Source organism: Alosa pseudoharengus, unplaced genomic scaffold (assembly GCF_046254945.1).
Source record: "Alosa pseudoharengus isolate Yale_2024_CS ecotype anadromous, Long Island Sound unplaced genomic scaffold, YU_APseudo_1.1 YU_APseudo_1.1_scf_5, whole genome shotgun sequence".
NCBI classification, from domain to species: Eukaryota; Metazoa; Chordata; class Actinopteri; order Clupeiformes; family Clupeidae; genus Alosa; species Alosa pseudoharengus.
In genome coordinates, this window is record NW_027468837.1 from 31,603,096 (window position 1) to 31,614,638 (window position 11,543).

Below are 11,543 nucleotides of genomic sequence, written 5' to 3' on the forward strand. Positions count from 1 at the left end.
TTCTTTGTGTTCCTTCTGCCTCTCTTAAATCCAAAGGTAAGGTCTATGCTCCCCAGCTTTGGAATAGCCTTCCTGATGTTGTGAAATCCTGCCCCACTATTAGTAGTTTTAAATCCAACCTAAAGACCTACCTCTTCTTCCTAGCTTTTAACACTCCCTGACTCCCTCACCTCTCCCTTTTTTTAAAATATATGTTTATATGTATGTATATGTATTATTGTTATTATTATTTTTATTATTATTATTTTTATTATTATTATTATTTTATGTAAAGCACTTTGGTGCAATGCTATTGCTTTGAAATGTGCTATATAAATAAATTTGACTTGACTTGACTTGACTAAATACACCCATTATCACAGTGAGACATTATACATTATGAACACAAATAGTTACTTCAAAACTTTTATTGACACGTCATATTTACAGGTTTTTGGTTCATACTTTTTGGTATGAGGCAGGTGTGAAGACTCAATAGAAATTTAATTGAGGACATCTGTACGCACAACTCTTTCTTACCATGACACTGCTGCATGTGTTCAGAAAAATGTCTTTACTTTGTATCGCACCAATATTGCTGCCCTCGCAGCACCGAGTCACTTAGCTACAGGCTAAGTAGTTCTAGCCTAATAAGCAAGTAGGCTAAGCTAGTCTCTCAGCTATACCAACAGGTGTGCTGTGTGTGTTCTGGTGGATGATAAATGGAGCGATGCGATGGGCCAGCTTATCAAACTTCCCAGCAGACAGGCGAATGTACTCGTGGTGCTTTTTCCTTCATCAGCTCTTCCTTCGTTCAGTGCGCGCAGCTCGCACATCCCAAGTTCTTCTTTTCTTCAGGCGTTTCAGGCTTCTTTGGTGGTTGTGTCCTACTTTCAGGCTCAACGTACCGCCCCCAGTTGGTGGGGCAGAGTATCACAGTTAATCCATAGTGCGCAGGCGCTAACCTTAACGATTTAACGTGCATTCAGGACAGCAGAAATTGGAGTATGCTTCACGTCCACGGCAAAAATGACGCACGTCTTGGACACGCGCAAGTGTGACGCAGGACTATGCCAGAGCCTTAAGGTCAGGTCGTGACGACAGGTCTGTAGTCATTAAGCTCACTGGGGTGTGGCTTCTTAGGGACAGGGGTGAGACATGATGTCTTCCACAGTGTTGGAACTTGTCCAAGGCGTAGGCTCAAATTGAAGATGTGCTTCAGTGGCTCCCCCAGTTCAGCAGCACAGGCCTTGAGTAGCCTTGGGCACAGTCTGTCAGGCCCAGCTGCTTTATTGCTGCGCAATTTCTTAAGTTGGACTGTCACTTGATCTTTTGTAATGGTGAGGGGTGTGAGGAGGGGAGGGGGAGGGGTGCATCTGGGATCTGTGTGTCTGATGGCTGTTGACTGAGGTCGTTGTCACCTCATTGTTCGTTATCGCCATGTGGGGGAGGGGTGCAAAATCCAGTGATGGTGGGGGTACGATAGCCTGTAATGATGGAGGTGAGTGTTGCGCTGGTATCGAGGGGGTGTGAGGGTGGGGGCTGGGGGATGGTGGACAGACCACCGCCATTGGAGCTGGAGCAGGGCAGTCAAACCTGTTGAAGATAGATAGATAGATAGATACTTAATTGATCCCCAGGGGAAATTCAAGGTTCATCATTCATCAGTGATAACCTTCATGCAGTCCCATGTCTCCTTCAAGTTGTTTTCCTGCAGTTTCTGTTCCACCTTCTTTCTGTCATCCTCCTTAGCTTCCTTCAGCTTGAATTTGAGTTCCCCTTGCACGCGCCTCAGCTCTGCCATGTCCCCCTCTCTGAACGCCATCTTTTTCCTGTTGAGAAGGGTCTTGACATTGCTGGTTATCCAAGGCTTGTTGTTGGGAAAGCAGCGTACAGTTCTGGTGGGAACAACAATGTCCATGCAGAAGTTCAGGTAGTCTAAGCAGCTTAAGACTCTTAGCTCAGTTCAGGCTTACTGAGAGTGGATCACCACTGTTTCTCACCCCATAATCTAATTAAACAAATCTATTGACTAACCAGTGTACTAATCAGGCGAAAGTTGTGGGTAAACATCTGGGGAGGCCTCTTTTGACAGTCACACAGGCAGTCAGTCCTTATCTAACTTTAAATTAACACAATCTTCAGATGAATTACACTTCAGGAAGGTGGTGGTAGGCCTATGTGATATGCTACTTTTAGTTACAGTGTTTGGGACTTGAGCCTACTTAATGCAAGCCAATTTGGTGGTAGCCTAATTGGGGTTTTTTGCCCCGCTTCTGTGTGTCTATCACACAAAAGTCTCTCTTAGTCTTACGCCTATTATTATTATTATTATTATTATTATTATAGCCTATATAGGCCTAACATACTATTTCTAGAACGTTCTGGAAGTAGTAGGCTGTATTGCAATATCATCATGAACATCCCTCTCTCAAAGAAGTGTTTTTTGAGGGCGGGGTTAGATTAATGACGACATATTTTGAAATCACGCATTGGCGCTGGGTGTGTGAGTTCATTGGTAGCACCTACAGTAGCCTATGTGTTTGGTGTTGAAACGACTGTCTCGTTAAAATAGTCTGCTTTGTTTTGACCGTATTAGTCTTTTGTCGTTGTCTATCAAAGAAAGGACTACGTTCGTTCCGCTCCCAAGATAGGATCAAGGCGTGTCGTCTGTTCTGGGTCGTCATTGCGTCGTCGAACAGCTTGATTAACAAGGAACTGGGCTCATCGTCGGAGCGATCACTGTGACCAGAGGCATCCGCTGTCCCACAGGGGTTGTCTCGCCTTTGTGTGGGGGAATATCAGCTAGGATGGCTCCGACAGACCTACAGAATCAAACTAACAGCATAGTCTGGTGCCTTTTTGATGACCAAGCAGGTTGCCTCGAAACAGATTGCATTGGCGACGGTAAGTGGAAGTCTAGGCTATATTCCAAGCAGTCGAGGTGTTTATTGAAGCATTAAAGACATTGACTTTCACCAGCTATCTATTCTGGTGATAATGTAATGATCATTCAAATGAAAATAATATGTTCTCGTAGAACCAGAGGTAGCCTATATGCGTGAGCTATGTTGAATCTTTCCAAAGTGAAAGTGCATGACGTCTCTGTCCCGGGCCAGACAAGCTAGCTACCTTTCCACACACTGTGTACAGCATATCCAGTAGGCATGTGAACTGTATGGCTAAGTCCCTCTCATAATGACATTAACAAAACACTATTCTAATAACAGTGTTTCCCACAGAATTGAATTCTATTTGTGGTGGTAGGTTTGCAGAATTAACTTGAATGCAAAAGTTTTTAACAAATTAGTGCAGCGTGGTTATGATGCATATTTAAGCACAATTTAGCCAGTCGACTTTTATATTGCAGGATTGTTAATGTTTTCTTTAAACGTGCATGTAGGTAGTTGAGATACAATGAGAGGCTGCGCAAAGGTGCACATAGCTCTACTATAAACTAATTCCATCCTATTTAAATAGTACAACATGGAAAATCATTGTGTGGTGGTCAGTGTTGATATTGTGGTGGGCCGCCACAAATAAGTCCATGTATGGGAAACACTGAATAAACTCAAAGTTTCTCTCTCTCTCTCTCTCTCTCTCACACACACACACACACACACACACTGTCAGATTCAAATCCAGTGTTGCTCTAGTAGCATATTGTTGAGACAGTGATCAAAGCATAAAAAACAATGAAACATATCAACTTGTAAAGTAGTATTAATAGTCACAAACACATACACACACACAAGCACCTGCCCCAGCCCAGTCAGCTGTTCCTTGTCAGCTGAGCTAGATATTTCTCTTCTTTGTGTACGTGTAGGCCTACAGTATGTGAATCAGCTGTGTGCTTTTGGGCCTGACAAACTGTGTATGTTTCCTTTAATCCACACAGAGGATGGGTTTGACCCTGTCAAGATTGCATCCAAGCTCAGGGAGATTGGGGATGACTACGACGAAAAGAGAATCCAGCCGCTGATCAAGTGCCTGGAACAAGCAGCATCAGACCAGGTACACCCTGCTTAAATGCCTAACCATGTTATTTTATGTCTCAAAAATGTATCACAAAATGAGTAATGAACCACATTCAGGCAGATCAACATTCAGTGGAATCAACTGATGAAGCAGCTGATTCCATTCGGTCAATCAATCAATTAATGCTCATATTTTGTCACTGTTACGACTCTTGAAGTGTAATCTAGTCTAATCTAGTGAATCACAAAACAATTGGATGCCCCACACATGTTGGCATAGAGAGCCGTATGTACACTCTGATGACCACATATCTATCACATGGAGTGCGTGCTTGCAAACATGCAGAGTGTACAGTAACGGCTCTCCAAATGCTGAGCTGTCCAGCTGATTGTCCACACGTTTCAGTTCTGCTTCACTTCAAACACTCCCCCCTTCTAGTTGACCCAGCTTGGTGAAACCGAAGGCTATTAAAAACTTCTTTTTCCGTGATCAGCAGATTGCTTGTTTTATACTCTACCTAACTTTTTAATCCATTTTTGAATCAGAGTGTTTGATAAAATGAATGTATGTGAATGCTTAGCGTGGTCTATTTCTTTATCATAAACATGATGTGTTTAAACAAATATTCGCATGACACATTTGTAAGTCCAATACGGTGACACCTGACCAAGTCGTTATGAGTCACTGATCTTCCTGCAGCTCTTTTCACTTTCACTTTTTGTTTACAGGAAGTCAAACAAAAGTGGTTTCACTGGAAATGGTTGCCAGATGTGTACGTAAAGCAGGCCTAGCCTATCATTTCACTGTGACACAACTTGTTGGTATTTGAAGTAAAAAGTCCTTGGAAAATTAATATACCACTTAGGAGAGGGACTTGTGTCAGATACAAGATGACACAATTATTATGATTATATACAAGTTATAGGAGTGTAACTAAGTGTCTTCATTATAATTTAATTATACTGTAGCATTATAATCCACATGTAACCTCATAGCCACCCTGTCTGTGTCGCAATCATAAACACAGCGAGGTGCGTTCAAATTTGGCAACAGTGGCGAACGTTCGTGGTGAAAAATGTGTAAAAACAGTAAAATTTGAACGATTTGGTGTTAATATTCCGTTACGGTAATTGCATTGTTGCCTTCGTCAAACTCACGTCCAGTTCCACTGTATGTTTGCGGAGAACTACCTCCTCAGACTGTTTGCGATTGTTCGCAAATGTTCGCCTATGTTTGCGAATTTGAACGCACCTCAGGTGTGGGGGAACCGCACAGCAGCAGCAGCAGCACCGTTGTCCCGTACCACACACAGGCTCAGTTCCCGTGGAGACCCAGGTATTACCGTTGTCCCGTACCACACACAGGCTCAGTTCCCATGGAGACCCAGGTATGACCGGTGTCCCGTACCACACACAGGCTCAGTTCCCATGGAGACCCAGTTATTATCGGTGTCCCATACCACACACAGGCTCAGTTCCCATGAAGACCCAGTTATTACCGGTGTCCCATACCACACACAGGCTCAGTTCCCACGGGGTCCCGTACCATCTCCCTCCCAATCATTTCCTGTCCTCTCTTCACTGTCCTACAAGTCCTGACTTGTAGATAGTGTAAGCTGGATCTTACCTGCGGTCCTGATTAGTAGATAGTGTAGGCTGGATCTTACCTGTGGTCTGGGTTCAGGTGCATTTATGGTTCTTTGGACCTGAGGGTTACAGCATACCTGTGTGGTTAGTGTGTATGTGATAAAAATGACCATTTGTAGTGTGTGTGTGTGTGTGTGTGTATGTGTGCATAGCTTGTAAACTGCTGAATGAGTGAGAGTGAACTGATGATGTTCAGTAGTGGAATTCGATGGTGTTTGCGTAATAATGTGGTTAGTAAGAGACATGCTATTTGGTCTTCCTACCACCAGATGGTGTCAGCGTTCAGCAGCAGCGTGGAGAGCCTGTGCCAGTCGTGGGTGGTGCAGCGGTCCGAGGTGGCCTCGGAGAAGGACCTGCTGAAGGCATCCGTGGCCGTGGCACTGTACGTGAAGAAGAACTGCCCAGACATCGTCGACACGGTGCAGGGCGCCATGGCAGCCTTCCTCAACACACGCCTCGCCAACTGGGTGGCTTCACAAGGAGGCTGGGTGAGTAGTGTGTGTGTGTGTGTGTGTGTGTGTGTGTGTGTGTGTGAGAGAGAGAGAGGAGGACACTGGATAGGTGTTCAGGCTTACGTGGTAAGAGCGTGCACGGCCTGAGTAAACTTAATGGGTAAGTTAAGCACTTGATGGATGGGTTAGGTAATGAGGTGGAGTGGGTTGGAGGGGGGGCACTTGGGTGGGTTTGGAGGGGGGCCACTGGAAGTGTATGTGTGGAAGGTGAGACACTGGATCAGATGTGGGGTGGGTTTGGGGGGTGCACTGGAAGTGTATGTGTGGAAGGTGAGGCAATGGATCAGATGTGGGGTGGGTTTGGGGGGTGCACTGGAAGTGTATGTGTGGAAGGTGAGGCACTGGATCAGATGTGGGGTGGATTGGGGGGGGGGTGCACTGGAAGTGCATGTGTGGAAGGTGAGGCACTGGATCAGATGTGGGGTGGGTTTGGGGGGTGCACTGGAAGCGTATGTGTAGAAGGCGAGGCACTGGATCAGATGTACAGGCACAGTGTGTGAGGTGGCCTCTTCGTCATCATCCGAGTTCTCTAGTTGTCTAGTGCAGCAGTTCCCATCTCTCTGTGAAGTCAGCTATAATCACACAGGACCTTTGACACACATGTCTAGGTGCCCATATAGAAAAGCCTAGAAAAGATTATCCTATGTTCATTTCTATGTAATATATGTATAATAACTTATACTTGTACAAAAAGTGTGACCCATTATATACAGTAACTTAGAAAATGCACAGAATATGTTTTGTATATGATGACCTACATTACATGTTGCCGGGTAGTATGCTGTTTTTATGCAAGCTACTTACCACAGACTTATACAGTCATGCAAGTATTGTAGTCATTTCCTGTGTATTCGTCACATTGTGAATAAGCCGCAGGACAGTGTTTTATGCAAGTTGAAAGAAACAAAACCATATTAATACCATATTAACTGCCTCTGTGTATTAACCTCATTCCTGAAGAAATTGAGCAAAATCAATGTATAAGCCACGGCTAATAGTTGAGAAATTACGGTACATGAAATGTGATATCTACTGTGTATGAGCAGGGTTTCCCACACTTTACTTGGGTGGGCCGCCCAGGTAAATTAATTGCAGCCCAATTATTATTATTATTTTTTTTCTCGTTCAGAAGTCGGGTCACTTTTCGATCAGAGGTTGCGTCACTGTAGGCCTACCATATTGTCTTCTAACATATTGCAGAGGTGAGATGATATAAGTTAAGTGAAGAAACCTGATAGAGAGTTGCCGGGAAAACCCTGATTTGCCTTGCACAATAATCCTCTCTTGAGCCATTGCTCACTATATGAGAAAGTTGTAGAACACCATGGAATTATGAATACCGATTGTAAAAAAGCAGATGTACAGATTGGTCATCATTTCCTTCTCTCTCCGCCCTTCGTCTCCTGTAGTAACGTTATTTGATCAGTGCTCTTTTTAAGTTGAACTAGGGTAGTGCTTAGCTACTAACTACTACAAAGTATTGATGACTATTGTCTTATGTCATGGGGGAGGTCATACATGATCTAACATTCAACAACTGCACCCTAGACTAAGCTATGACACTTTTTAACCACATAGGTCAGTTTTTGGTCTTTTACTCACCCCATGCCACCTTCTATCCCTGCCCAAAGAACATCATCGTCTCTCTCTCTCTCTTTATGCTCCTCTGAATGCATTAGTTTACATGATCACATGGAACCACGATAATAAAGCCACACAAAGGTTTTTGAATATTTGCTACATTGGCCACAATATTCACAGATTTATGTTCATATGATTATAGTTATGGTTGTAATTTGTAAATGAAAACATATACGCATATCACCCATGTGTTAATGAATTTGTAGATATAATAGAAAGGCAGGAATTGATTTCCCCCACCATGCACATTTGCCTCCCAGAAGGCATCTTTTCTTATGGGTGCTGTTGTGTGAAGGTTAGAAGATTGTGGTCGACGGTTTTGATTTCAGAGTTCTCCCCTCACTTATGGTTGTAATGACTCAACAGTTTCCGATCTTGACTTGAGCACAGGATGTGATGCTGACTAACTGGTATGTGATGTTGAGTATTGTTTGTTAAGAAGTTTTTTGGACTGAGCTTGTGTGAGATGGTGTGAAAGCCTTTTGTGTTGTGTGACCTAAAATGTTTGCTGTGACTTCCTTTGTCATTTTCACTGTGTCACTGTCACTTTCTTTTTTTCTTTTTTTTTTAAAGTATATTTTTGACTATTGGGAGAGAGAGAGTCGGGGTGGGATCCGGAAAGGACCACGGGGCGGGAATCAAACCCGGGTCGCCAGCATACGGTGCAGGTGCCCCAGCCAGTCGTGCCACGGCCGGGGCCTCACTCTCACTTTCTGTCTGTCTTATTGAAGTCTACCTTAATAACACGTCGTCTAGATGCCTCCGTGTGAAGTTAAGTCGACTGATGTTGTTAAGTCGGCTGATATTGGTCCTAGTGTGGTTGTCAGAATTCGTCTGAACAGTGTGGCTCCTCAGTCAGGGATTATGTATCTGCTGATGAACTGGCCTGGTACACACACTTTCTGTGGAAACATCTGCTGATGAACTGGCCTGATAGACACACACTTGCTAAGGAAGCATCTGCTGGTGAACTGGTGAACGCCGATAATTATTTTTAAATTAAGTAAAGGAAAGCCAAATAGTGATCCTAATCTCCAGTATTGTCTTTCCATTGTCGTGCTGCAAGCATGTTGGAAGCATTCCCAGCCAAAAGAGACAGTATAGAGATGTATGTAGGCCACTATATACAGTAGGCCTTAGTATAGAGATGCTTTAATAGGCCTCTATATAGGCCTCAGTATAGAGATGTATATAGGCCTCAGTATAGAGATGCTTTAATAGGCCTCTATATAGGCCTCAGTATAGAGATGTATGTAGGCCACTATATACAGTAGGCCTTAGTATAGAGATGCTTTAATAGGCCTCTATATAGGCCTCAGTATAGAGATGCTTTAATAGGCCTCTATATAGGCTTCAGTATAGAGATGTATATAGGCCTCTATATAGGCCTCAGTATAGAGATGTATATAGGCCTCTATATATGCCTCAGTATAGAGATGCTTTAATAGGCCTCTATATAGGCCTCAGTATAGAGATGTATATAGGCCCCTATATATGCCTCAGTATAGAGATGCTTAAATAGGCCTCTATATAGGCCTCAGTATAGAGATGTATATAGGCCTCTATATAGGCCTCAGTATAGAGATGCTTTAATAGGCCTCTATATAGGCTTCAGTATAGAGATGTATATAGGCCTCTATATATGCCTCAGTATAGAGATGCTTTAATAGGCCTCTATATATCTGTCTGTGTGTTGTGCATCTGCCTGCACAGTCTGTCATGTGTCACGTTGTCTGTTATCAGTTCCGTAGGACGTATGTGAATGAATCACGTGGTGAATCTGCATCTCTGCTGGCGGTGAAACTGCAGTTTCCTCAGGGGAAAATGGGCGAAACTAAAACTCAAACTAATACTAAAAGGGCTATCTGATTATGCCTGCTGATTAGCCTCTGTGTGCTTCCTCCTGGACTGGAGTATTCCTGTTAATTACACATGTCTCGTTCCCACCCTGATGCGACGTGTCTGGTTACATTCCTAGAAGAGTAGTAGTCAGTGCCTAACAATGGCATACTCTCCTGCTGAGTCATCACAGTGATGTGAAGCATGCAGTGCCCTAGAAATGGAAGCTCTAATACTCTCTGAACACGTTTGTGCACGATTAACTTCACATCGGAGAACAAACCTGCATTTCCACATTCTACAATTACAAGCACATTTGCTTGAGTGTCCATCCTCCATGACGCGTGAATGAATGAAAATATGAATTATTCAGTATTGCTCTATGATTTATGTACTTTTATGACATTTTCATAAATATACTGTTTAACATTCTCAGAGTGAACTGGTGTAATGTCTTCAGTTGTGATATAGAAATAGTCTTAAGTCAATGATCATGAAGAACATGAAGAACATGATCATGAAGGACTTTATCTTATATCAACCAGGAATCATGGGTGCTTAATGTACTTTATCTTATATCAAGGGGTGTTTAATGTCCCCTGTCTTATATCAACCAGGATTCAGGGGTGTTTAATGTCCCATGTCTTATATCAACCAGGATTCAGGGGTGTTTAATGTTCCATGTCTGATTGATGTTTGCTTGTTTGCTCTTCTGTTTTTCAGGACAACGCCATCTCCTGTTAGAGATGACTCATCAAAAAGAGTCCATTTTGGGTCCATCTGGAATCGGTGCTCCCCACTACACCACACCATCTCTGGGACACACACCTTTCAATCAGAACTGATGGCCATAGAACGAATCAAATCACTCAGCAAGCCATCTTTTCGTGATGCTTCCTGTGCTGCAAACTGCTAAAGCTGTAGAGGTGTAGAAGTATTAGTAGCATTTGTAGTAGTAGTAGTAGTAGTAGTAGTAGCAGTAGTAGAAATCATGTTCATTATCACACACTTTTTGCACAACTGAAATCATGGGGCTCTTCTGACACACATACCTCTCTCTTTGTATACAGTACCCCATCCACACGGGTATGATTTTTAAAGAAATATTTGTTAGTACATTTTGTGATATTTGTAAGACTACTCTTTCAAGAGAGTAGTAGAAGTAGTAGAAACATAGTGGTGGACAGCATGGATCCTTTTTGAGCTGCACCAGATATTACTTGAAAATGTCAAGTGTGCTAAGTTGTGGGTTGGTATGTGGAGTTACGGTCTAGTTATCTGGTGGTCAGTGGTGCTGCCCAATGGTTAGTTTAGTTGGTTAGGCTTTAGGATGAAGGGCAAAAGACAATCTGTTCAACACGTTTCCACATCCACCTCTTGTCTTAATTTAAATGTAATTTAAATTAATTTAAAATTGTAAAAAGCTTCCTCTAGCTGATGATTCCATTTCCTCCCTAAACCAGCATCACTATCCAGGTGGGAATGGAACATATCAGAGAAGCGTGTCATAGCTTAGACATGAACAGTTGTCTACGAATATGTCTTCTCATCCGGCAGTAGGGATGGTTATGCTTATACTTGTAGTAACACTTGTGGATGTTTGCCATTTGAAACACCAAAAACATCATATTATACCAAATGTGTTGATTGATCAAATACACACTTTTGAGCCAGCCACAATGTGACTTGTGATTATTTTTTTCTTTCATTACATGGTTAAAGTACATACCAGTTATACCGACCACTCAGATATCACTGGCTCAAGGAATATGCATTCTTTTCAGATGTATACTTTACTAAGTCATTGTGGTGTGTGGTAAGCAGTAAATAGATGTAATGTAATATAATAAATGCCTTTTATTGCACTAATCAGAGAGGACTTTAACAGCCACCCTTGTTACGGCCTGTCTTTATCTAGAAATGTGAGCTCTGAGCAAGTACAAGTTGG

General features: G+C 42.8%; 1 protein-coding gene across 1 annotated transcript; it reads left to right on the top strand.

The window, feature by feature from the left end:
• Positions 1 to 2,465: 2,465 nt before the first annotated feature.
• LOC143104175 (bcl-2-like protein 15) lies at positions 2,466 to 11,275 on the top strand. The gene is made up of 4 exons (XM_076268138.1): positions 2,466 to 2,886; positions 3,878 to 3,993; positions 5,873 to 6,091; positions 10,319 to 11,275. Exons 1-4 carry the CDS (start codon positions 2,790 to 2,792, stop codon positions 10,337 to 10,339), a joined length of 453 nt encoding a protein of 150 aa, XP_076124253.1. The 5' UTR covers positions 2,466 to 2,789; the 3' UTR covers positions 10,340 to 11,275.
• Positions 11,276 to 11,543: the final 268 nt, after the last annotated feature.